This window comes from Heterodontus francisci, chromosome 8, assembly GCF_036365525.1.
Source record: "Heterodontus francisci isolate sHetFra1 chromosome 8, sHetFra1.hap1, whole genome shotgun sequence".
NCBI classification, from domain to species: domain Eukaryota; kingdom Metazoa; phylum Chordata; class Chondrichthyes; order Heterodontiformes; family Heterodontidae; genus Heterodontus; species Heterodontus francisci.
This window is the reverse complement of record NC_090378.1, coordinates 72,865,266-72,893,016: the sequence shown is the minus strand read 5'-3', so window position 1 is coordinate 72,893,016 and position 27,751 is coordinate 72,865,266. Positions and strand designations below refer to the sequence as shown.

Here is a 27,751-nt window from a genome sequence, read left to right as displayed (position 1 = left end):
AAGTAGCAATGAATGTATGATTTTAAAGCACAAAAGTAAAGCACCATCTTGAAACAAAGTTAGTCTGTGAATTCTCAGTCTCTTCACTGACAAACTTAATTTTATTTGTTCTTGAGATATGAATGTCGCTGGCAAGGCCAGCATTTACTACTCATCCCTAATCGCCCTTGAGCAGGTGCTAGTGAGCCACCTACAACTGAGATGCTCGCTAGGCCATTTCAGAGGCACATTGGTGTGAATCTGGAGTCACATGTAAGCTAGACCGGGTAAGGACAGCAGATTTCCTCCCCTAAAAGGACAAAAGTGAACCAGAACAAATCAGTAGTTTCATGATCATTATTAATGAGACTGGCAAGTTTTTCCAGATTTATTAATTAATTTTTAAATTCCTCCAGCTACCATGATGGGATTTCAACTCATGTCTCCAGAGCATTAGTTCAGGCTTCTGGATTATTAGTCCTGTAACATTACCACTATGCTATTGTCCCCCTAATACTGGCATATTAAAAATCAGAATATACTCAAAGTGAAATTGTTCATCACATATTTTCATGATGTACAGGAAATATCCTTGACCTACCTGGAGAACAATAACATTAAAAAAAATTAAAATAGGTTCTTGCATATCATAAATGAAATGTATTTATAATAGATCAATCTGATGAAGCTCTGCAGAATTAAGCATTAAAAACATAAACCAATTAATGCCATATTTTGCATTTCATCACTCGTGCTACAATTTTTCAGTAAATGCAGTTTTAATGTTTTATCTTCAAGCTACATGCAGATCAGCAAGCAGACCAGCGCAAACAGAGCTTCCCCCAGACCTCTCAATGTCCAGGTTGATATATGAGGAAGCGTTCTGCAAACATATATTTCAAGCATTGAAACAAATGCACATAAACAGCAATTGCACTAGAAAACCAAATAAGTCAAACTGTTAAAATGAAGATAGGCTGACTCTTCCATGGTATTCAATGACCATTTCTTTGGTTTGTTAACTGTACTATTGGTTTGCGATCTATGAAATTAATTTTTGGGAATTATTTGGACTAAACCCCAGAGAAGTGCAAACATATTAGCAGCTATGACAGCACCAAGCCAAACCTGACTGACAAAATAATAGGAGAATTTTATCTCACTCAGTATACATTATCCCACATGTACACACTCAATCCTGTTTATACAGATATACATTATTGTATGTTACTACATTCCAGTCAGCATCATTATGTAACATGTCAGTGCTCCAACATCTATTTGAGCAATATTACCAGCCCCTCAACTACCCCTTTCAAGATTAAGCTAAGCTCAAAGTGAATGCCACTAACTTTTTGCCTAGGGCTATAATCCTACTACTGTATTTTCTTTCTTTCTCAGATGAAGGGGAGATGGGGTGGAAATACATTATAAGTATGTAACTGATTCCACTATTACTACAGTACACTGTAATAAAATGAGGTCGTGTACATTCCTTTGGAGGCACAGAACACCACCTTGGTTAGTGGTTCTGCCCTAGCCTCCAGAGGCAAGGTGTCACTGGCAGCAAACATGAATGGCTATGACATTGCTCTGGCAACAGGCAAAGTAACCTTTTAGTTTGCATGTACAGGCCAGCAATGTAAAATGGCCAGAATATTTGCATTCACCATCTTTGGATAATTGTACAGTTGTCCCAGTGTTACCAAATCTACCCTGCAATGTAAATTGGATGAATTCCAGACAATGGAATCTGGTTCATTCTATAGAACAAATCCCATTGTAAGAAGTTCTGCTATCAATAAGATAACTATATAGTTTTGTTCCAATGGCATGGCTATGTAAGTGTGTTGGAGTCACAACATGCTACACCATGGGACAACGGGAGTACTTTGCATCTATGATCCTCCATCAGACTTGTCACTACAGCACATGAGGACAAGACATTTGCAAGCATCAGAGACAACCACTTAGTGGCTATTTGTTGGACAGTATTGGAACTCATAAGGGAGCAGTCCATCCTTTAGTGTTGGGATGTGAGTTGCAAAGGGAAAATAAAGATGAAGTTTCAACCTCAGAAAAATAAAGATTTTGTTCAGAACAAATTATTATTTTTCATTCTATCGCTCCATGATGTGCACCCTGCATCATTTTAATTTTTCTCTTTTGTTTCCTGGCTCATGCTGGGGTACAACGTCAAGAGTGCCAGCTACCCTTCAGTATTTCACCAAAGGAGACCATCCTCATTTGTGAATCTTGATAGTGAGTGTCTGAGGCTATTTGACCATGGAGCCCATCACAACTAAGATCTCTGCCCACAGACAAATTCACTACTTTGTCACTGGAAAGTGATCAGGGTGGGGATCTTGGATATGCTAAGGCTAATTGACACTCCCCCAGTTGACAACAGCTAAGACTGAGAAATGAAATTTCTTTGGGAGGTGGGCAGTGGGGGAAGAGAAGTGACTTCATCAGTGAGCTTGTATTGAAATTGTAAGTCCATTTGTAAGGCGTGGGTTTATGATTTGTGTCACTCACAGTGCTTAGAGTAAATGTTCCCCCTTATGGCTCAGTACCATATTATCTAAAGCATCCACCCACTGGCAAGAGCCATCACTAGAGCTTAAATGGAATTTGAAAAAGGAGCAGATACATCACCTTCAGATCAAAATACAGACACAAGTTACTTTTCTTGATAAAACTGAAAAACCAACACTAACATCTGCAGCCAAAACCCAGGTTTTTAAAAGATGAAAACCACTTTATGAAATGTTCGAACACAGACAAAACTTTTCATTTTTGCATTTTAGATTTAAATTTTTTTTGTTGATCTCACCACACAATAATTATTAACACAAGCACACACACATACCTAGCAGATTAATGCACTGCACAGAATTAAATCACATCCCAGATGCAACCCAGGGATGAAATTACAAAGTTTTAATTTTTTTTCACCCATATTACGCAGAAGCAGGGATGGAAGCAGCAGCCAGTGTTACCGTACCTGACAGATTTCTGGCTTCTTTAACAAACAGCACATGTGAAGAAATAATTACAGCTGTGGGTTAGGATACAGGCAGTGAAAAAGAACAAGAGCAAACCTTAACACCGAAGAATGGTAAACTAGGATCACTACTGGCAGCCTGAACTGGCTCAATTGGTTAAAGCCACTAACTGCATTGTACAGACCAGGAAGGTCCCAGGTTCTGTCCCCAGTCCATGCTGAGCTAATGAATATGAGACAAGTCAGTGGTAGTAGCACTACAGTTGACCTTAACATGAGCACAGAAACATGTGAAAAAGGACAGAAGATCAGTCACTCCATTGAGTTTCTCCCATCCCAGAACACATCATCATTCCCCCACTCCAACCCCCACACAATCTCCTCACAGAGGCAAAAACTTCATAGACTACAGACATAGTTAATAAAATTAGCCAAGGGTTCTTGCACATCACTGTTCAATAAACACTGGTGGATCGTGAGTCTGCATCAATGCCAGGGGTGAGGAAAGGATCAGGCTCTGCAAGTAGCTACATGGACAAGTAGGGAGGGGTGCAGGCACTCATGGAATCATAGTTTAGCACAAGTCAATGCTTTCAGGAGAGGGAAAAAATACATAACCTCATCACATCTCTTAAAAATATCCCGAACACTTCACATAGAATGAATCACTTTGAGATGTGGTAACTATTACTTATTGCAAACAGTTAAGAGCTGCTTTTCATCTGGAGTATGATTCCATGGCTGACAGTTCGTGAGAGTCTAGACCAATGAGGTTGGCAGGCTGTTTAAGCATGAAAGTCATCAGGTGGGTTCTTATCTCCTTTAAAAATAATTGCAAGATTGGAACAATTTCCTGGCCTGACCCTATACTTGTTGGCAGCGTGCCCACCGGTGCTACCTTACTCCTAAATTGACCGCCTCTGCGTTTGTCATCCAATTAAGGTGGGGTCCTGAGACTACGGGCCCAATCAGCAGGCCTGCAGCCTTAGAAGGACGGCAGCCCCAGCAGAGTTGCGACCTGCCACTGTAGGGTGGGGACCATCTTGAGGCCCCTCTGAAGAGGTTTCTACCTTTTCGAAACAAACTGTAATCACAGCTGCCAAGCCACCCCTGTTTAGGGAAAACCCCCCCCCCCCAGGATGGCCTACCGCCGCAGCTGTGGCCCTTTGATCCTTGCCCCTCTGGGGGGGAATAAAAGAGGCACAAGGCCTCGCAGCCTCCTTGGCCAGCCACCAGCAAGCTGCTGCCAGACACCGGCTGGGCTTTGGCCTCAACATGGGGGCCCATCCACCACCAGGAAGATCCCAGAGGCATCCCCAATCTGCCTCCAAGTGGGTCCTTAAATATGTAGATTGGCTACCCACCACTGACAGTTCCACCTCGCCTCTGGCTGAGGCGGGAACACGTCAGCATGCCAACCCGACCCCGTCACTTTTGACCTTCCTCCTGGTCCCGCCGTCAAAGCTGCCTCAGCGGGACCAGGAAGATTCCACCCATTGGGCTGAATTTTGTTTTCGCACCGCCAGGAGCGGCATGAGCTGCGCACTGCCACGTCGCTGCAATCTTCAGCCCGACGGCTCGTTATAACATGCAGGGTAGCCGCACCCTCCCCTCCACCCCAATCACGTGGCAGGGGCAGCCTCAGCGCCATTTGTAAAGAGCTGCCAGGCCTGCATTGACAGATGACAAGTGACCCCGTTCCCCGCCCCCCCCAACTGCAGCAAAAAATAACGTTTGACCCACCTCCCCCAACAACTACAGCAGAAAAGCCCTAATTACCCCTTATCCATCCCAACTGCACTAAGTGCAGAGTTGACCCTTTCACCACCCCTCAACTGACCTAAATGAACAGTTCAACCCTTCCCACCAACCCACCCCCCCCAACAACACTAACAATGCAGAGTTGACCCCTCCCCCCCCCCACTTCACTATAAATGCAGAGATCACCCCCTTCCCCAGCTCGGTGCTGCCAGCTTTCCCTGGATGGGAAAGTGAAGGTGCGGGAGTGACGCACTTCGTTTGGAAGATCTGGAACTGCCGGTAAGATTGTTCTGGCCTCCATTTAAATGTATTTAAATAGCTGACTTGAATATTGAAATCCAGGCCCTGCCGCAGAGCAGCAGCTGTGCTGCCACAGAGATTCCCCGCCACTGGGAAGGTCAGGCCCGGCATTCCCGGTGTCAGGCTCCGTGGTGGGCCACTGCCAGTGTGATCTTCCGGGCACCTCCCCACCGCCACAGAACCTGACGTCAGGAGCTCAACAAAATCCAGCCCATCATGTCTGAGTCTGGTTCATTCATGACCTGACATTTATGACTGATCACTTTCCAACAGAGTTGACTGGATAGTGATAAGGAGGGAGAACCCTGGCTATTTCTTTAAAAAAAAACCTTCTCCAGCCAAGGTTGAGGGCACTTGCAGTGTTCCAAGAATAAAGGTTACCTGCAATATGAAGAGCACCACTGTAGATGTGCAGTGTCAATAAGATGCATCTGCAGCTATGTGCCCAAAAATGGGGCTTCAGGTTTCACAGGAACCCAGGACCACTTCACCTGGCTGCACACGGTTAAATCAACTGACCTTTTAGCCTACCAACCTCACTTGGGTGGTACAGGGTCTCTTAAGCAGACAGACCAATTTCAAAACACAGTACAATGCAATCTTCTGGAGCACTGTGCTGGCTCCATCCATTAACATGTAGGAGGCACTGCACCTGGCCAGCATCAGAACACCTATTAAGGTGGATGTTACTAAAGGTAGTTTAGATGCAACAATTGGATTTTCTAACGTTGTCCTATGAATTTATACATTTACAAACTATGAGATAGTTAAAATTCGATAATAGTTCAGTTTGGTGCCTTTTCTATTAAGTGTACTGTATTAACCTCCTAATAGTTAACGCACTTGTCGAGTTTCTCACTGTTTTGGCGCCAGTGGGTCATATCTTTCCTCCACCTCAGATTTTCTTGGCTTCCAAATGCACTTCCAGATGGACTTCGCTCTGCACATCAAGAACAAAAAAGACTAAAATGATTGATGCTTAAAGGGAGAGCACTTACAGTTTAAAGTACTTCCCCAAAGACTATATGAAAAATTATGGAAAAGTCACCTCCACATAAGGATCAGTTAAGTCAGTTATTATTAACAATTTAAAACTTATATATATATATTTATATATAATATATATATGAGAAAGTGTTAAAAAAATGGAAGAAAAGCAGTATAAGGGATGAAGCTTTGGCCCTTGCTGAAAACAGAGTGTTCAAAGACAGAAAGGTGAAAGTCAGAGAAGATGTTGAAAACCCTCCATACAGAAGCAAGATTGGAAGGGGAGCTGAGGTCGGAACTAAGTGCAGGAGAAGAAAACTTCTGGGATTGGCTGGCACCCAAATTGAGTTTCCGTTCATTACTCCCTGAAAGGAAAAAAAGTTGCTTTTTTTTGGTTAAAGAAACCAGGTAGATGGAGGATGATGTGGAACTGAGGACCGAAACAGTTACAATATAGATTGAACCAATGTTGTTGGAGAAGTTGGTAAAGAGGGTGAATTGTATGAAGTGATGAGAGCTGCAGTTGGAGAAGCATCAAATATGATGAGCATATCAGTGAAAGTTCAACTGGAATCCATGTGAAATGAGTTGTGGCTGGAGAAGGGTGCTGAGAATAGAGATATGGTGTTGGAAACGGGTTCTGACAGATAAACAGCTACAAACAAGAAGGTAAAGGGAGAACAATGACAATGAACAGGATGAATATACCTAGTTGCCCTCTGCTACGACGAACCATCTCCTGCCGAGCTCCAATGCTTCCAAGAATTGCTTCCTCAAGTTTTGCTTTCATGTCCTTTGACTTTTTGAATGTCAGACTATTCATTCGTTCAAAAGTTTTCTTGCCCTGTAATGATTTGACACACGATTAAGTAAATGTTAAATAATTGACCCATCTTTTTTAAAACTCCTATGTGCAAATTTTGTGGCACTTGTTTATGTCCTGTAGGTGCTGATTCTTCCTGGGATATAATTCCAGAAGCATCTACATCTCTCTAGTACCTTTCTCCCAAGTGGCCATTACTTCTTTGTGAACCTGGACAGAGTGTTAACAGGACATTTGACTCTGGAGGGCATTGCAAAAAACCTCAATTCTAATCTCATCTGACAACCATATACATATAAACTTAGCAGCAGGAAGCACTGGACAGCAGTAAAAAACAGGAATACTAACTTTTTTTTACCCTCCGTTACACAGAAATATTGAAGCCGATTGAAGGACCTCTACTGCTGCCTCCGTTACTCATGGCTGACTAAATGTTTGATATGTACAAACACATGTTCATCTACCTATATTTTATAATAGACTAAAAAAAAAGAGTCACTGATGAAAGGTCACAGACCTGAAACGTTAACTCTCCTTCGCTCTTCACAGATACTACTTGACTGCTGAGTATTTCCAGCACTTTCTGTTTTATAACAGGAAAGTTACAGTGGTTTTGATATAACTGTACCTTGTACTCAAAGCAGGACACACAGAGATACATCAAGTCCAACAAGCGGTTCAGCTGAAGGACGGAGAGATCCGCAAACCACTTCTGCAGAACCATATCATCTGCATTCTTCAAAACCCAGAGAAGGCAAATCAACAAACTGCGGCTTGATTCTGCTGAGAAGGTTGCACACTGCCGCCCAGTCTAAAATAAATCAAAGGAAAGTCTCTGTTACTCAGACTCTAACTTTACGGTATAGAGGAACGACTGCAACTCTTGTTGTTGACTAACGCTCACTTGCTTCAGAGAAGATTCTTCTGTCACCGCCAGTATCCCACCTCTCTACTCCCTATCCTATAACTGCTGCTCTTAGTTATCCTTCCTGGGAGGGATCAGCTTGGCTTAGTGGTAGCTCTTTTGCCTCTGAGTCAGAAGGTCATGGGTTCTAGCTCCACTCCAGAGAGTTAAGCAACTAATCTAGGCTGACACATCAGTGCAGTACTGAGGTGTGCTGCATTTAGAGGCACAGTCTTTCAAATTAGAAGCTAAAATAAGGTTCTGTCTGCCCTCTTAAGTGGACGTAAAACATCCTTTGGCACTATTTGAAGAAAAACAGGTGAGTTTTCCCAGTGTCGTGGCTAAAATCTACTCCTCAATCAACACAGAGATTATCTGGTCAGTTATCTTACTGCTGATTGTGGTACCTTGCTCTGCACAAATTAGCTGCCATTTTTCCCTACTTTACAAAAGTGACAAAAATACTTAATTGGCTTTGAAGTGCCTTGGCACATCATGAGCTCAGGAAAGGTGACACAGAATATACAGCATAGTAACAGGTCGCCCAACTGGTCCATGCCAGTGTTTATGCGCCACACGAGCCTCCTCCTACTTTACTTTGTGTAACCCTATCAGCATAACCTTCCATCTAACAGGCTTCAGGAGGAGATTGAGACTGGTGAAAAGGTAGGCACATGGCAGATGAAATTTAACATAGAGAAGTGTGAAGTAATTCGTTCTGATTGGAAGAATGGGGAGAGACAATATAAACTAAAAGGTACAATTTTAAAGGGGGTGCAGCAGCAGACAGACCTGGGGGTGTACATACACAAGTCTTCGAAGGCAGCAGGGCAAGTTGAGACGGCTCTTACAAAGGATACCTAAATTCAAGTTATTTCTTTCTTTCTGTTGTTGCAAATATATTGTCCTGCAAATTCTTCCTCACGACACTAAAATCATAACTCACTGCATCATCTCCTACTCTAATTCTTTCGTAAGATGTCAAAACTGTGGAACTCTTTATCCTCTTAATCTTTCCTTCCTGATAAAACCTGAAACCTGTTAAAACTCAGCTAACCAGTAATTTGTGATTTATCCCAGTTTCTTTCCAACTTTTTTAAATGGATGATGTCTCATAGGCCTAAGGCTGTCATTTAGGCTTCCTAGTAATAAGAAAAAAAGTGAGGTTTGTGTTACCCCAGCTGTCAGCAAGAAACTACTCGGCCGGGAAAGCTGTGGAACAGAGGCTCCTGCGATTGCCATGGCGACAGTTTGATTGATCATGCTGCTGCTTTCACTCTCATAATCATCTGTAGTTACAACATTGGGACGTCCTCGCTGATTGAGAGATTCTTGCAGGAGAAAGGGGAAAAGGTAACATCTAATATCATACCTGAAAGGTTTACATTCAAACAAACATTCTGGAATAACTCATTTCTTGGTAATGCTGCTTCAAAGGTTAACGTTTACATGTTTTGAAGCAGTCACTCAAAAGTGAAGTAGTTTTATGTCCAGAAAGACAGTTTAATAAAAAAAGACTATAATTTTCTTCCTTTTGAGACTTATCTCTGGTCTACAGTCTCACAGTGCCAGCCTTCTACAAAGGTGGGTAGTTAGCCTGCATCAGACCAATGCCTCATAGCCAGCTAAGCACAGTCAAATAAGAAATGCCAGAAAGTTCCAATCCTCTTCCAATCAACCCCCAATCCCACTTGTGTGTATATCCTGCAACCTTCCGAGTGGAACAGGGTTGAATCTTCTGTTCATCTCTCACTCCGTAATTTTAATGTTCTCATATTCAGCACAACTGAGTTGTCTGAGTTTTTTGGTGATTTCTTTTCCTATCCATCAAGTTGAGGAATCTCAGTGGTGGGAATGGAACAATTTCCCATTTCAGATACCCAAAGTCAGCATTGAACATTCCCAAGTCAGATAACACATGGATTACATATAAAGTAAAGTTTCCTCTCCTCTAACCAATAATGAGTCACAATGGGCCTTAACTTCAGACTTAGAAGAGCATTGCACACTTCACCAAACACTTTTTTCATTTCCATATCAGTGTTCTTGGCCTCCCCAGGTGACATTGCTCATTTGTAGTTAAGTTCAGGGCAGTTTTGCGTTGTGTCATTAGAAATGGAATTGAGACTTTCATGAAACAAACTTACTTGGTAGAAGAGGAGTCTTATGTATCAGTTTGGGTTGGTTTTGGACAGTGGTCCAGAAGTCAAAGTACAGTCTAAGTAAATTGGTAAAGAAATGTATGAGAGCCAGAAAGATTGGGAGGCAAAAAAGGACAGGACATAGTGGGAGAAAATAAGCAGAGAGAGAAATAGAGGGGGCTAATTTGGGGGAAAGGTGAAAACAGGCACAAAGCGCTGTGTCAATAAGACATGCCTTCCTGAAAGCCTGGCTTTGGCATGCAATTTTGGGGCTAATTGATGATTACCAGGATTTAAACACGCGTGGAGGCACTAAAACAGACACCTGCAGGTTTAGCACTCAAACTTTGTTTAGAAGTAATTTCCTCAGCTCAACGGTGTTGAAACCTTAATCCATATCTTTGTTACCTCTAGACCTGACTATTCCAATGCACGCCTGGCCGGTCTCTCGTATTTATTCTCTGTAAACTTGAGGTCATACGAAACTCTGCTGCCCATGTCCTTATTCACACCAGATTCCATTTGTTATACTCTAGTAAGGCAGGCGGTGAAAGCCAATCTTTCCATGCTTTTATAGCATTTATTTGAGGGTAAATCAACATCTGACATGTGGGAGTCTTTCAAAAGTCAGTTGCTTAGAATCCAGGACCGGCATGTTCCTGTGAGGAAGAAGGGTAAGTTTGGCAAGTTTCGGGAACATTGGATAACGAGGGATATTGTGAGCCTAGTCAAAAAGAAAAAGGAAGCATTCGTAAGGGCTGGAAGGCTAGGAACAGACAAATCCCTTGAGGAATATAAAGACAGTAGGAAGGAACTTAAGCAAGGAGTCAGGAGGGCTAAAAGGGGTCATGAAAAGTCATTGGCAAACAGGATTAAGGAAAATCCCAAGGCTTTTTAAACGTATATAAAGAGCAAGAGGGTAACTAGGGAAAGGGTTGGCCCACTCAAGGACAGAGAAGGGAATCTATCTGTGGAGCCAGTGGAAATGGGTGAGGTACTAAATGAGTACTTTGCATCAGTATTCACCAAAGAGAAGGACTTGGTGGATGATGAGCCTAGGGAAGGGAGTGTAGATAGTCTCAGTCATCTCATTATCAAAAAGGAGGAGGTGTTGGGTGTCTTGCAAAGCATTAAGGTAGATAATTCCCCAGGGCCTGATGGGATCTCCCCAGAATACTGAGGGAGGCAAGGGCAGAAATTGCTGGAGCCTTGACAGAAATCTTTGCATCCTCATTGGCTACAGGCGAGGTCCCAGAGGACTGGAGAATAGCCAATGTTGTTCCTTTGTTTAAGAAGGGTAGCAAGGAAAATCCAGGAAATTATAGGCCGGTGAGCCTTACGTCAGTGGTAGGGAAATTATTAGAGAGGATTCTTCAGGACAGGATTTACTCCCATTTGGAAACAAACAAACTTATTAGTGAGAGGCAACATGGTTTTGTGAAGGGGAGGTCGTGTCTCACTAACTTGATTGGGTTTTTTGAGGAAGTGACGAAGATGATTGATGAAGGAAGGGCAGTGGATGTTATCTATATGGACTTCAGTAAAGCCTTTGACAAGGTCACTCATGGCAGACTGGTACAAAAGGTGAAGTCACACAGGATCAGAGGTGAGCTGGCAAGATGGATACAGAACTGGCTCTGTTACAAAAGACAGGGTAGCAGTGGATGGATGCTTTTCTGAATGGAGGGATGTGACTAGTGGTGTTCCGCAGGGATCAGTGCTGGGACCTTTGCTGTTTGTAGTATATATAAATGATTTAGAGGAAAATGTAGATGGTCTGATTAGTAAGTTTGCGGACGACGCAAAGGTTGGAGGAGTTGCGGATAGTGATGAGGATTGTCAGAAGATACAGCAGGATATAGATCGGTTGGAGACTTGGGCTGAGAAATGGCAGATGGAGTTTAATCCGGACAAATGTGAGGTAATGCATTTTGGAAGGTCTAATACAGGTGGGAGGTATACAGTAAATGGCAGAACCCTTAGGAGTACTGACAGGCAGAGAGAACTGGGCGTACAGGTCCACAGGTCACTGAAAGTGGCAACGCAGGTGGATAAGGTAGTCAAGAAGGCATATGGCATGCTTGCCTTCATCGGTCGGGGCATCGAGTATAAAAATTGGCAAGTCATGCTGCAGCTGGACAGAACTTTAGTTAGGCCACACCTAGAATATTGCGTGCAATTCTGGTCGTCACACTACCAGAAGGACGTGGAGGGTTTGGAGAGGGTACAGAAGAGGTTTACCAGGATGTTGCCTGGTCTGGGGGGCATTAGCTATGAGGAGAGATTGGATAAACTCGGATTGTTTTCACTGGAACGACGGAGGTGGAGGGGCGACATGATAGAGGTTAACAAAGTTATGAGCGGCATGGACAGAGTGGATAGTCAGAAGCTTTTTCCCAGGGTGGTAGAGTCAGTTACTAGAGGACATGGGTTTAAAGTGAGAGGGGCAAAGTTTAGGGGGGATGTGCGAGGCAAGTTCTTTACACAGAGGGTGGTGAGTGCCTGGAACATGCTACCGGTGGAGGGGGTGGAAGCAGGTACGATAGCGACATTTAAGAGGCATCTTGACAAATACATGAATAGGATGGGAATAGAGGGATACGGTCCCCGGAAGTGCAGAAGGTTTTAGTTTAGGCAGGCATTAAGATCGGCGCAGGCTTGGAGGGCCGAATGGCCTGTTCCTGTGCTGTACTGTTCTTTGTTTTGTTCTATTTACAGACATACACATTACAAACACGCACCTCCTCACCCAACCACTGCAGTTTCAGTCTAGTCTGTTTTATACGGGTACAAATGAATCCTCAGTTAATGCCCACCACCTGCATACAATACATTTAGTATACAATTAACACCATTCAGCCATCGCCACACTGCTTACTGATGTACTTTGGTTCCCAGTTAAGAAACGTCTAGATTTTAAAATTCTCACCCTTGCCTGCAAATCCCTCTACTGCCTTGTCTTTGTTGCTGTAATCTCCTCCAGCCTTACAACCCTCCGGGATATGGGCACTTGTCCAATTCTTGCCTCTTGAGATCCCTGATTTTAATTGCTCCACTAATGGCAGCAAGCCTTCAAATGCCTCGGCCCTAAGCTGTGGTACTTCCTACTTAAACCTCTCTCCCGTTGATGAAGCATTTTGGTCACCTGCCCCAGTATCTCCATATGTGGCTCAGTGTCAAATTTTGTTTGATAATGCTCTTGGGACGTTTTACCATGTTAAAGGTGCTATCTAAATACCAGCTGTTGTTGGTGAAGAGGGTACAGAGGAGGAGTAATTTCTTGCACCCATGGCTGGGGTGGGAGAGGAGTCAAGTCGCCCTCCTGTCCCTCTCTCCTGCAGTAGCTGCTGCTACTCTGATTGGCCTCATCTCCTCCTCCCATTCCTCCTCCAGACCATGGGTGACCCCTTGCATGATCCCCTTAACCAAGCACTACTGAAGACACCTATTAGGACTCCAATAAGGTAGAGTAGCATAGCACCCACTCTTTTTAGTGAAGTCCTCATAGAATTTCCAGGAAAAAAATGTCGATACAGTATTGGTGAAGTCTTGACAAACTGTTCCAGAAAGCCTCCTAATGTGTCACTAAGAACAAAGAACAAAGAAAATTACAGCACAGGAACAGGCCCTTCGGCCCTCCAAGCCTGCGCCGATCCAGATCTTCTATCTAAACATGACGCCTATTTTGTAAGGGTCTGTATCTCTTTACTTCCTGCCCATTCATGTATCTGTCTAGATACATCTTAAAAGACCCTATCGTGCCCGCGTCTACCACCTCCGCAGGCAACGCATTCCAGGCATCCACCACCCTCTGCGTAAAGAACTTTCCACGCATATCCCCCCTAAACTTATCCCCTTTCACTTTGAACTCGTGACCCCTAGTAATTGAATCCCCCACTCTGGGAAAAAGCTTCTTGCTATCCACCCTGTCTATACCTCTCATGATTTTGTACACCTCAATCAGGTCCCCCCTCAACCTCCGTCTTTCTAATGAAAATAATCCTAATCTACTCAACCTCTCTTCATAGCTAGCGCCCTCCATACCAGGCAACATCCTGGTGAACCTCCTCTGCACCCTCTCCAAAGCATCCACATCCTTTTGGTAATGTGGCGACCAGAACTGCACGCAGTATTCCAAATGTGGCCGAACCAAAGTCCTATACAACTGTAACATGACCTGCCAACTCTTGTACTCAATACCCCGTCCGATGAAGGAAAGCATGCCGTATGTCTTCTTCAAATGCACTCTATCTCCAGCAGCAAGTGAGCAGTAAAAGCTGAGCATGGCTTTCAGAAGCACTCAAAATCTTAAGCAACAATTTTACTTCTATTCAGAAAGGTCATTAGTTGAAGCAATAGCCATGAAAATGCCATACAACCTCTTTAGTGGGCACTAGCAAGCAATTTAACAGTCAATCAGAGCCTTAATGATCCTTGCGGCAGCCATTTCTAGCATGCACTTCCAACTCCTTTATCAAGACAATGTCTTGCACTAAAGGTGAGCTTAGCTGACATTGCAGCTCAAGACCCCAGGCAGAATTTTACATTGGGCTGGAGGACCTGTCCACCGGCCAGAAAAGTCGATGGTGAGGCTGCCTCCACCGGCTTGGAAGCCACACTATGATTTTACATGGCTCAGGCCCTTAATTGACCTCAGGTGGGACATTCACCCCTCTAAGGCATGACGTCCTGCCTCCAAGAACTGCTGTCCAATTAGGGGGTAGGCAGCTCAGTCCCAGCAGCGCCACCGGGAGCAGTGGCCACTCCAGGGACTGCAGCCAAGGAGAGGAGCAAGAGGGACACTAGCCCCAGAATGAAGGTTAGTGTGTGGGCCTCGCCGGGGACAATCGGCCGGGCCCCAGTAAGGCGGCGGTGGGGGGGGGGGGGGGGGGGGCCACCGTTGGGGAACAAGGTGCCCGATCAGGAGGGCTCCCCGCAACCCACAAGGAGGCTGCCAGGTTTTACTCAGTGGCCTCCTGAGGTCTTGAGTCACCTGCTGATAATATACCAGCAGCGGTGGGAGGAGCCTCTTAAGTGGCAGTTAATTAGCCACTTAAGGGCCCTAATTGGCCTGGGGCGGGTAGGCCACTTCTTGTTGCCGCCGCCACTCGTAAAATTGCAGCAGGGATGGGAAGGTGATGGAACAGCACCCCCCGTCTTCCACTAGATGGCAACATTAGTCATTGTGATGGGGGAACTAGACTCTTAGGATAGATGAGCTCAGATGGAAATGTGGCAGATATTTTTCTTCATTACTGATATTTCTGGCTGCAATTATTTTGATGCCAAGCATTAACTTTTAAACTATCAGCAGTTTCAGGGAAATTTCTGTCCATCTGAGTTCAGTGGATTTGTAAAGTATCAGCTGGTGCACTGAGCAACGTTCCGTCTAAAATGTGTGTGTGTGCACCCACACAGCAATCTGGAATGCACGCGCATTAAAATAAACAGGCAGCTTGCAACTTTCTCAGTTTGTTGGGATAAATTTCTAGAATAATGTAAGCCATTACTTTTAAAATGTAAACTGCCCCCACAGACAAAAAAGTAGTCCTCAGAAAAGTTTGAAGCCCAAGTACAAAGACAATTTGGAGGGAACATTGGCACTAAACTGGTGAAATAAATATGAATAATTACAGTAATAAAGGTATGAAATAATTATTGTAATATTGACTCCAACCTATTAAAGTAACAGAAATACAATTTCCATTAGAAATGTAAAAATACCAACTATTCAGTTTTGCTTGTCTCCTTAACCTCAATTTCTCCCTTTTTAATTGTTTCCCGTTTTAAATCTTTTACTTACCCTTTGTCTTAAAAAAAAGTTTCATTTGCTGGAACCTGATTTTTAAGATCATTTTTCAGCCAACCAAAGACCCTGAAGATTAAACATGCACAAGGGTCAATTAAATGTATAAGGGACTTTGTCAAATGAGTAAACCAGGCCACACGTGTTAGAAGGATTAAAAGAGAGCTGCAGAACTCACTTATGACTCAATATCTACCCTTGCATGGTAATGCTCTAATTTCCTAATCCTGTCCAATATCCTTTGACATGATGTCACCACATAGACCTGTGCCCCGCTCTACAGACTGTTTCCACACTTAGCTTACTATTCAACCCTGAGCTGAGTTTCTAACCCAATATCCTCTCCATCACTAAACTGCTTACTTCTACTTCTGTAACATCAAACAACTTTGCTCCTAGCTTAGCCTATCTGCTGTTGACATCCTCCTTCATGCCTTTGTCCCCACCCAGACTCTCCTGGCTGGCCTCTCATCCTCCACAAAGTTCAAGTCATCCAAATCTCTATGACTGGTTTCTAATTCTGCACCAAATCTGACTTATTACCCTTGTCCTCGCTTGCCTAAATTAGCTTCAGCACTCCAATATTTCAAATTTTACATTCTCATAATTGTGTTTGACTCAATCCCCTGCCTTGCTTTCCCTATCTCTGCAATTTCTTCCAGCATTACAACTGCCCCCCAAAATCTCTGTTCCTCTGCTTCATTCCTCTTGTTTACCCCTCCTCCCACTGTTGGCGATTGTGCCTTCAGCAGCCTATGCCCCATGTTCTTGAATTCCCCCCCCCCTAAACCTAACCACCTCTCCCCTTCACTCTTACCCTTTAGGATCCTTCTTAAAACTCACTCTGGCCAAGTTTTTTGGCATCCCCTCCTGTTATTTCCTTTGGCAACACATCCATATTTCCAATATCAATGTAAATAATCTTTCTATTTTAAATGCACTATTTAAGTGCAACTTGCTACTGTTTATACTTTAAGCGGTCACTCTCAAGGGGAACAATGGAATTCTAATTATCCACTCTATAAATTCTTACATATCTCACTATCCTTTACACCAAACCGTTCCTCTACAAATTTGGAGAGACCCAACAAAAGGCTGTTACCTGTGAAATCATACAGCTGCGGCACTGCTTCCATTATGATGCCAATCATTGGTAAATATAACATGGCCACACGAGCTTTCACGTCTAGATCAGCATACCGGGGATCTGAGTCATGACTTGACAGCAAGTTATGAACAACGTTGACAACCTTCTTGTGTAATCCAAACAAGCTGTAAAATGTTACATCACTGTGAAAGATCATCCAAACCACCAGCATAAAGCTAATATTTTTATCAGCTCAAGTTCTGACAAGTATCTATTTCTATTTTGATAAAGAAGCCCGCCACCACTAGGATACCCATTGAAGAAAGAGATTCATTGCAGAGGCAGTCTTACCCCAGGACCTATTTTTCAACTCACGAAGATCCCTTTAAAATTAGTATCAACATCTTTTATTTTATTTTGTCCATTTCAGCTTTTTTTTGGTAAGTGAGCAATACCTATCTTCCTTCTCCCCTTCACGCTTCTCCATCTTAAAACTTACCTCTTTGACCAAGCTTTTGGTAATCCTTCTTATTATTTCCTTTGGCAACTGATTGTTTTTTACATATATTGATGTGAATCACTTTGGGATGTGCATCTACTTTAAATACACTACGATATTGATATTTTCTTGGGAGGTCTTCTGAGGCCAAAAGTATGAAGCAACTACCAGCAAACTGCTGAATTGTCGGAGTTTAACATGTATCCATATCTAGTTCAGCGACACAGTTCAGTGGGATCAGGTGCAGTTCTGAAAATTCCCCATGTGACATGTTTACAATTTCAATTAAACAGCAGAACAAAGAAAAGAGAAATATTCTGGATCACAGAAATCCCAATAAAGAAAGACTTGATGTAGATCAGTGACCAAAACTTCCCAGTATACTAGGTTTAATAGAGACATAAGAACATAAGAAATAGAAGCAGCAGTAGGCCAATTGGCCCCTTGAGTCTGCTTCACCATTCAATAAGATCATGACTGATCTTCTACCTCGGCTACACCTTCCCACACTAGCCCCATATCCCTTCGTTCCCATGATACCCAAAAATCTGTTGATCTCTAACTAGAATGTACTCAATGACTGAGCATCCACAGTTCCCTCAGGCACAGAATTCCAAAGGTACGCAACCACTTGAGTGAAGAAATTTCTCATTTCAGTCATGAATAGCCGACACCTTATTTTGAGATTGTGCCCCTAGTTTAAGATTCCCCAGCCAGAGGAAAACATCTTCCCAGCCTCTACCCTGTTAAGCCCCTTAAGAATTTTATATGTTCCCATGAGATCACCTCTCATTCTTCTAAATTCTAGGGAATATAGGCCCAATCTATTCAACCTTTCCTCATAGGACAATTCCCTCATCCCAGGAATCGATCTAGTGAACCTTCGTTGCACTCCCTCTAGGTCCTTAGGTAGGGACACCAAAACTGTACACAGTACCCCATGTGTGGTCTTACCAAGGCTCTATATAATTTGCAGTAAAACTTCTTCACTTGTGTACTTCAATCCATTTGTAATAAAGGTTAACATACCATTTTCTGTCCTAATTACTTGCTGTACCTGCATGTTACTTTTCTGTGATTCGTGTACATGGACCACCAGATTCCTTAGAATACTAAGTCTACCACTATATTAAAAAATTCTGTTTTTCTATTTTTCCTACCAAAATAGATAATTTCATATTTCTCCACTTATATTCCATCTGCCATATTCTTGCCCACTCATTTAACCTATCTTAATCTTTTTTGTGTCCTCCTCACAGCCTTTCCCACCTAACTTTATACTGTCAGCAAATTTGGATATATTAAACTCAATCCCCTCATTTAAGCCATTGATATAAATTGTAAATAGCTGAGGCCCAACTGCTGCTCCCTGCAGCAGTCTATTAGTTACAGCCTGCCAACCCAAAAATGACCGGTTTATTCCTACTGTCTGTTTTCTGTCTGTTAACTAATCCTCAATCCATGCTAATATAGTCCCCCAATCCCATGAGACATAAATGTTGTTTTGTTGGAACAAACACTGAAGAAACTTTAATGCCCTCCTCTCTGCCTCTGAGAAGGAGTTTTTTTTGGCACAAACAATAGCAACCAGGGCGCAAACACATTATGAACATGCATCTTTTCCAACTCACCTCTCTGCCTCTGGGTCTAGAATAAGTGCTAACTCGGTGAGTATGAGTCCTGCTAGGTAGTGCTGCTGGCGGAATGGGACTGACAACTCAAACATATTTGCAATCTTCTGATCTTGAACAATTGTAGAAAACCCAGAGCTCTGGAGAATCAAACATATAGTAATAAATTACAACATGCAAACAGGTCATTCAGCCCAACCAATTCATATTTATCCTTCACACAAGCAGTAGTCCTAATCCCATCTGTCAGCCTTGTTCCCATATCCTTTTATTCCGTTTTTCTTAAATCATCCATTAGTCTACTCATAAATATTGTCTTGGTAACTGCTGCAATCACTAACTCTGGTAGTTCATTCCACAGCCTCACAACCCTACGTGTAAAGTAATTTCCCCTGCTCTCTGTCCTAAATCTCTTACATTTAATCTTATGTCCATATCCCTTCATTCTAGACCCTTTATTTGCAATCTATTCGTTCCCATCCTTTCACAATTTTAAGCACCTCTCTAAATTACCCCTGTAGTGTCCTTCGGCGAAGAAGGGTCACTGACCCGAAACGTTAACTCTGCTACTCTTCCCACAGATGCTGCCAGACCTGCTGAGTGATTCCAGCATTTCTTGTTTTTGTTGGTATTTATATAGATTGTTTAATATAATAAAACATCGCAAGGCACATCATAGCACCAAATCACGTAAGGCGATATTAGGGCAGATGATCAAAAGCTTGGTTAAAGAGGTAGGTTTTAAGGAGCATCTTACAGGAGGAAAGACAGATACCGAGGTGGCAAATTCCAGAGATTAGGGGCTAGGCAGCTGATGGCACAGCCACCAACGGTGGAGCAATTAAAATTAGGAATGTTCAAGAGGCCAGAATTATACAACTGCAGATATCTTGAAGGGTTGTGGGGCTGGAGGAGCTTACAGAGATGGGAGATGCTGGGTCCTGGAGGGATTCGAAAACAAGGATGAGAATTTTAAAATCAAGTCATTGCTTAACCAGTAACCAATGTAGGTCGGTGAACACAGGAGTTACGGGTAAACAAGACTTGGTGCGAGTAAGGACATCGACAGCAGAGTTTTGTAAGGACATCAGCAGCAGAGTTTTGGATGACCTAAAGCTTACAGAGGGCAGAATGTGGGAGACCGAACAAGAGTGCATTAGAATAGTGAAATCTAGAGGTAACAAAGGCATGGATAAGAGTTTCAGCAGCAAATGAGCTGAGGCAAGGGTGGAGTCAGGTGATGTTACAGAGGTTGAAATAGGCAGTCTTAGTGATGGTGCGGATATGTGGTCAGAAGCTCATCTTGGGGTCAAATATGACACCAAGATTGTGGACAGACTGGTTCAGCTTTACACAGTTGTTTCTGGAGAGGGATGGTGTCAGTAGCTAGGGAACAGAGTTTGTAGCAGGGATCAAAGACAATGGCTTCGATCTTCCCAATTTTTAAAAATCTTTTGCCATAAACCACATTATTCCATTAACTTTTTATGGCCCTATTCACTCGAGGTGCTTCTTTCAATGTTTTGTGAACCTGAACCTCGAAACCCCTCTGCTCTTCTACATTATTCTAGTCTCCAATCAAAGTACAATGATTACTTTTATTTAAGTTACAAAATTTACTATCTCACATTTATTGACATTGAATTCCATCTGCCATTTTTCTCCATTCCATCATCTGTCAGTGTCTCCTTGCAGTTTCCTATGGTCCTCAAAATTATTTATTATGCCTATTATTATAGTTTGGACCCCACTCCCTCTAGCCTTATACCTAAATTATTGATGGGCACAGTGAACTGAAATAGTCTCAAAACAGAATTCCGTGGGACACCTCTACACACTTCTAACCTTTCTGAAAAACTGAATTTAGCCCCAATTCTATATCCTCCCTTCTAATCAGTTTATAATCCAATTTACTTCCCTAACTCTATTCCTACACTCAATCTTATCCAATAATCTCCTGTCTGGTACCTTGTCAAAGGCTTTGTGAAAGAAAAACTTGAACAACACATGCCAATAAGGAATTGTACCTGACTAGTTGCAGAAGACACGGAGGGGGATGGGGAGGATGGAGGCGTAAGGAGGCTGCATGGTAAGTTCAGCGTGACATAGTGCTCATGACTGCAGACGATTCGCAGGAAGTCCAACCTCAGTGACATAAGCATACTCGGAGTCTGTAATGCATAAAGCTTTGAAGAAACCTAGACAAACAGCAGTTAGAAATTTTTAAATATAAATATAAACCACTGTAAAAAAAAAAATCTAAATAAACTTAAAGCACACATATCCACAGTTCAATTAAATGCATTTTTCTGTTTGGGGGACAGGGCTGTGTGCGAATTATCAGCTGTGTGGCCACATTTGCTAACAGTGACTATATATCAAAAAGTAATGTTGCTTATGAAGTGTTTTGGGATATCCTGAGAACATGCAAGAAAGATTTGCTCTGAATGCAAATGCTTTCTTTTACCCTAAACAAATCATTTTAATATCAATGTTATTATTTTTGTTCACAGTAAGGCTAATGTAATCATTCGGAACAGACTTTTCTGTTCTTTGTACAACTTGATTTTCTTTATCCAAGGTATTTTTTTAATTTTCTGTTTATCTAGGCAAAAGAAGTTAGTGGGTCTGAGTCGGATATTTTCCATTCAATGCATCGAGCAGGAGGATCGAGCACTTGCAAGTCTGGTGCAGCATGGGTTAGATATCTGAATTTAGATGCTGCCCCGTCTGACATCAGCCAACATAGCATATACCAAGGAATAAATCTGGGGATCTTCCAGGACTGCATGGCTCAGCAGTACACTGACTAGCTATTTTACCCTCTGGACTACCAGGCTGTTATGAAAAATTTTAAATAATTCCTTTTTTCAAAATGCAACAATCTGTTTCATGTTCCTAACAACCTGAAAAGATTGATGGTTATTGTGTTCATTACCTGCTTCCAGTAAGTTTTGGTTAGGGAAAAGACAAAGCCACGATCCATCACAGAAAACAGGTCGTTGAGAAAAAACGCAAGACTGATGTTTAGTCTCTCAATCAGTTCTATATCCTAAAAATAACAGATTCATCATTTACACCATCAGAATTTACTCAGTTTAGGAAATAATACTTGTACAGGGCACATACTGAAATACATACTGAAAATTTCTCATTGGTTTTGACTGAGTCCAGCACTTACTGAATTACATTTTGCCCAATGCTAAGAATTGGCTAGGTTAACTGTCATTCTCATCCTTTTGTTACTATTCTCCCAATCATCCATGAATGCACCGACTTATATTAGGAATGGGTCCATGGCTGACAGCCATCATCCAGTCCAATAAAGCCAATCTTCATGCTTCAGCCCAGACAATGAAAGGTAACATCCTGTCAAGCACAATCACTACCAAACCCAAATTGTTTTGCACCATTACTGGATAACAATCAGGAACTGAAATTCTGGCTGATCGTTCTCCTCCTTAACCCAGAAGCACCCGAATTGTTTATAGTCCTATGTTCAAGACAGGGATCGATAGATTTTTGGATAATAAGGGAATTAAGGGATATGGGGATAGTGTTGATGTTGAAGATCAGCCATGATCTCATTGAATGGCAGGATGGTCTCAAAGGACTGGATTGCCTACTCCTGCTCCTATTTCTTATGTTCTTAACTGGTGCCCTGACTGAGATCAGTAAACACAGCACAGACCTAGGATCAGATATGGTTCTACCTGGTCTATATGATCATGCGTGTGAAAATTGAAATAAAAATGAATTCAGCAGTTACCTTCTGAAATCTTGTAACTATATCCCCTGCAATCATGCTAACCAGTGCAGCAATGTCATCCGTGAATCTTTCTGGAAAGCGAGCTTTTCTCAGGGTGTCAAGTTTGTCAGAAAAATATAAATACTGCACCATGCTTTTCACCTGTTCAATCAAGAACACATTAAATAACGCATTAGTTCTAGATATACATTTAGGTTTTAAAAAATAACTTTCAGCATATTATGGTTTCTATGAAATGAGTGCAAAGAGACCTAAGAGGGCAGGAATCAATACAAGAACTTTTGGAAATTGGAAATGGCTATTTAGACCAAAAAGCCCATCTCTTTATGACTATATCCTCAACTCCTATCTCCCTTACATGACTTTTCTCAATTATTTATCTCTCCAAAAGCACATCTAATTGTTTCTTGAATAAACTTATGCTGTCCACCTCCATGCCCTTCCCTTGTAACCTATTCCACAACATTATGAGTGTTTCTCCAATGTGTTTTGCTGAATGATAATTTTCTTTAATCCACTGACTGGAGCTGGAGATCTGAATTTTTTTTATTTCAAGTCATTTTTAAAAGACCAGCTGCCAGCAAAGTCATCCTTTCAGCTTAAGGTGATCACCTAGTTTGCTACACTGTATCCTACATTGTAAAGCACTGTGAGGAGAGAGACGAAATATCTGCTAATATCCCAGCAAGAACCAACACCCAGGAAGTTTAAAGGAACTACCTGTTCTCTCAGTAAGCACAGAAATACTGCTAACTACTATGTTTGAATGACTGTCATGTGACAAGCCCCTCCCCATCTGTGGTTTTAAGCTGGTGTTTTCTCTGCAGCTGAGGAGAATCAACTGGACTCTGACATGAGCAGACCCTAAGTGGGGGTCTCTCTCTCCATTCCAGCTTGAAAGCTTTCAAATCCTGCCTGTTGACTGACCACCTCTGCATACTCCGGCTACAATCAGAAACCACGTTGGAGGAAATCATCTGCATTGCTATCTCCAAGAGACTCAATGAACCAGTCATCTACCTCTTCAAACTTAAAGCCTCAGGACCGCTGAATTCAGCTAGAGGCCAGCTGAATCACCAAACTCCACAGACTGTATAACTTTTTTATGGCCTCTAACTCAACCAATCTACCTTTCCCCACTCTGTAACCTATTTGTATGTGTGTGTGTGAAAGAGAAAGTTGGCGTGATATTATTTTATTAGTTCAGTTTAGGTACAATAAATTTCTTTGTTAACTCAAGAAAATCTGTCCAATTGGTTCTTGTTATGATCACAACGAGTAAGTAATCAAACACCTACTGAATTGGCCAGTACATCCACTTTAAGAAAGAATTAAACCTGTTGTGGTCAAACAAGGAGAGGAAAAAGAGGGAAGCCCATCGAATCCCTCCTCACTTGACCATAACACTAGTCTTTGGGGGAAAAAAATTCCACCTAATTACCCTTTTTACTCATAAATTTGTCTCCTGGTACTTAAACTTGGAATTTAAATAATTTTCCCAGAGGCACTTTGCCAATTTCTGTCATAATTTTGCAAATGTCAACTGGGTCATCTTGAGGTTTTCTCTTTTGAAAGAAATCAACCCCAATTTCCAGACATCTCCCTCACAATTCAGATTCTTGATAGCTGGAATCATACTTACTCATCCATTTATTCTACGTTTGTCAATTAAGCCAATCGATGCCTCCCCAAAGGGAAATTGAGCAAAATGAGAGACAGTGGTCACATGAGCTACCCACCCTTACACATCCTCAAAGCAGCCACAATACTCCATTTATATTGCAGCATTGCTTTCAGAGGCAGCCCTCCTCAAAATAAACTAGGTGGAGTACATGCTCTGGGAAACAAAGTACACCAGTCTGAAGCAGTTCTGCTCCCTGAGCTCTCAACATATTATACTAATGACATAAGCTAATTTCATAATTTTGGTCTAAATGGGCCTCCCCATCAACCAGGAAGGCTCTCAGCCAGAATGGGAGCAGAATCGGACTTTAGGGCAACTGCAAATCCACAATTCAGAAAGGTCAATTCAGAATGCAGCATTTTTGGTCATGTTGCGGATTCACTTCCACTGTTAGCGGGTACAAAGGTGGCTTATGATTGAGGAAATTCTGTTTGGTGGTGGAGAGCTAGAATCAGAGATACACTCAAAATGTAGATCAACAAAACAAAGAACAAGCTTCTCTCCCCACAAAGTTTTTTTTCAAAGTGACTCCTGACAACGCATCCGGCGCACCAATGTCATCAGAGCGCTTCCAGCTGCGCACATGCGCAGAACAGTCTCTTGCTGTCAGTAAGGTGCTGCGCATGCGCAGCCTACATTCTTGCCAGGACTAATTTGCGCATATGCATGAAAACGTCATTGCGCAGCCGTACTGGAATGTCATCCAGCCCCAATTCCCGGTGGCAACCCAGAGGGGGTGGGGAGGGAGGGGGGAAGAAAAAGAAGAGGGAGGGAGCGGCGGGGGGCAGGAGCGATGAAGCGGCGAGGCCTGGAGTGAGTGGCCAATGACAGGAGGCGATTTGAAGCAGTGAGCGGAGCGAGCGGCTGATAGGGATGAAGCAGCGAGATGACTGTTATAGTCAAGTGAAGAAGGATCGACGGGCTTCCCTCTTTTCCCTCTCCTTGTTTGACCACAACAGGTTTAATTCTTTCTTAAAGTGGATGTACTGGTCAATTCAGTAGGTGTTTGATTACTTACTCACTGTGATCATAACAAGAACCAATTGGACAGATTTTCTTCAGTTAACAAAGAAAGAGGTTAACTATATTGTACCTAAACCGAACTAATAAAATATCGAGCGAAATTCTCTCTCACACACACACTAGAGTTTTACACATGCCAACTGGTGGGTCGGGGTGGAAGCGCGGATCGAGTGGCTGAGGGAAGGCAGCGGCGAGGCCGGGAGCGAGCAGTGAGCAGACAGGCGCGGGAGGCAGCACTGGGGAAGAGAACAGGATATTGTTGGGGTGGGACTGCAACGATTTAATTGAATTTGTTTTTTGTGATAAATTGAGCAGCGCCATCTTTATTCTGGCAGCTGCCTAAAACGTCGCAGACAGCGACATTTCAGTGCATGAGGCTGCATTTTCGCATGTGCAAGTACTGCGCCACCTAGTGGTTGTGTTGTCAGCAACCGAAGTCTTCAGTAATCACTAATAGAATTTGAATTTTAAAACTTACAGTTAACCTGAAACAAAGATCTTCTGTAACCACTATTCTACTCACCATTAATTCAAAGAAGAACCAGGCCTGGTGTAAAGCGGATTCACGCACACTCCCACTGCTCACAACCCACTGCAGGGCCAGCTCCTCATGCAAAAGCTGAGTTACACAACACAGTAAAAATTTACAAAGCTTACAACATAATATTTCTGAATAAGGACAAACATTCATTCTGCCTGATCTCTAGGATCACACTAGATGATAAATTTACTATTTCCAATCTTGGATTTTTTTTCAGTTATGGTTTAAATTTTGGTATGAAATGCCGGTGTCTATTTATGTACAATATCCAGAATCCGTTTGTTAAACATTGAGTGTTAAAGTGTAGCTTTGTTATAGGAGCAATGGATCTCATGAGATTTTATGCTCTCTGTCCATACTTGGAAGCTGGGGCAGATAAAGGGAGGAGGAAGTAGTTTCAGAAATTTAAATCCTAGCTGGTACTCATCTTCACTCCATTAAATCACAATGATTGGCATCCAGGATTGAGAAAATGAAGACCTCCACTTCACATGATGAAGTTTACTAAATAGCAGATATGCAAGATGGATATATGCAAGCTAAGCCAAATAAAGGTTTCTTTTCCACTTGAAAATCTGACTTTCTAGATCGCCAGAAGCTTTCACTGATCCATTAGTTGGAATTTCTCCTCTCTAGCAGAATAAATTCTAAAATGTTTTTCCTGCTATGGGTTGTACACAGTTCTCTGGGACAAGGCTTCTTCATGCTTCAGCCCAGAGCAGTATTGGGAGACAATCTGACTATGAGACTATATTACTCACCAGCTACAGAACACTTTGCAGCAGTGTCCATGATTAGCAATCAAGGATAAGAACGGTGGAAGGGAAGCTGAGGCAAATTGTAACACCTCTACTGTTGCCCTGACAGAGATCAGCTAACCTAGCACAAACCAGAGATGGAACTGGGATCTTCTGAATCAGTATGACTTAGAACACCACTGGGTGAGACACTTACACACTGAATAAGGAAAGCTTCAATTTTGTCCCCCTCAGCATTTGTAAGGGAAGAACTGTCCTATTTAAGGCTATGACATTTAATAATTGTCTCCATTGTTGAATTAGTTTCACTAATCCCCATTACAAAATTAAATCTCATGTGTATGTAAATATCAGCCACTGCTGCAATTGTTTAAAAAAAGTTCAGATGTATGGTGTAAAACTTTTGGTCGCAATTATAATTAACCACAAGTGTCTACAGTATGCTGCAAATTTCCATTTTTGACAACATGCCCCAATAACAAGCTGCACAAGCAATGTGGAATCATCCAATCTGATTATAGCTAAAATAAAAGTTTTTTAAAATTCTGCATAAAGCTAGCTTCAATTCTGTGTGATTTGAACCAGCCTAATTACTTGTGACAATCTAGCACTGTAATTAGGACCATGCAACACACAAGTTGGGTTCGGACACTGCAGACTTCAGATTCTGAAACAAATTCTATGTCAAAGTTCAACTTGATCTGGGCTATAATCTCCTAGATCTAAGCAAGCAAAGTTAGAGATAACATTCAAGACTTCCTGAAGTCGATTTATCCCACCTTCCTCACTCGCCTCGCACAATAGTACTGTGCACTACCTTCTTAGTTGGTAATCGTCCCGTTAACGTTTGTAAGAAACTTGTGCTCTCGGTATGCGATGACATGCGATTACTTCGGTCCATCGCCTATGGAGTGGAATGAATGTTGGTAACAGTTTGGTGAAGTCAGACATGGCACAAATGAATGTATTCATTTTCTTACACAGGAGTTGTAAGCATAGAATGCCTGCAACCAAATTATATCCCAAACAATATGACTGTAATTTCACATCC

At 42.4% G+C, this 27,751-nt stretch overlaps 1 protein-coding gene across 10 annotated transcripts in view; it reads right to left on the bottom strand.

Annotated features, from left to right (window-relative positions):
• Positions 1 to 27,751, bottom strand: part of dock7 (dedicator of cytokinesis 7) — a 210,683-nt gene that overhangs the window by 72,627 nt on the left and 110,305 nt on the right. For 6 of the 10 annotated variants that reach the window (XM_068037333.1, XM_068037334.1, XM_068037335.1 and 3 more), the window contains exons 23-34: positions 27,518 to 27,604; positions 25,925 to 26,020; positions 22,695 to 22,835; positions 21,864 to 21,977; positions 20,953 to 21,123; positions 18,926 to 19,065; positions 16,811 to 16,980; positions 8,938 to 9,092; positions 7,486 to 7,668; positions 6,743 to 6,878; positions 5,891 to 5,987; positions 2,987 to 3,004 (exon numbers count right to left, since the gene is read on the bottom strand). In XM_068037333.1, coding sequence (XP_067893434.1) covers positions 2,987 to 3,004; positions 5,891 to 5,987; positions 6,743 to 6,878; positions 7,486 to 7,668; positions 8,938 to 9,092; positions 16,811 to 16,980; positions 18,926 to 19,065; positions 20,953 to 21,123; positions 21,864 to 21,977; positions 22,695 to 22,835; positions 25,925 to 26,020; positions 27,518 to 27,604 — 1,508 coding nt within the window. The remainder of the gene's footprint in view (positions 1 to 2,986; positions 3,005 to 5,890; positions 5,988 to 6,742; positions 6,879 to 7,485; positions 7,669 to 8,937; positions 9,093 to 16,810; positions 16,981 to 18,925; positions 19,066 to 20,952; positions 21,124 to 21,863; positions 21,978 to 22,694; positions 22,836 to 25,924; positions 26,021 to 27,517; positions 27,605 to 27,751) is intronic. The other 4 variants (XM_068037336.1, XM_068037337.1, XM_068037341.1 and 1 more) reach the window with 1 other exon arrangement.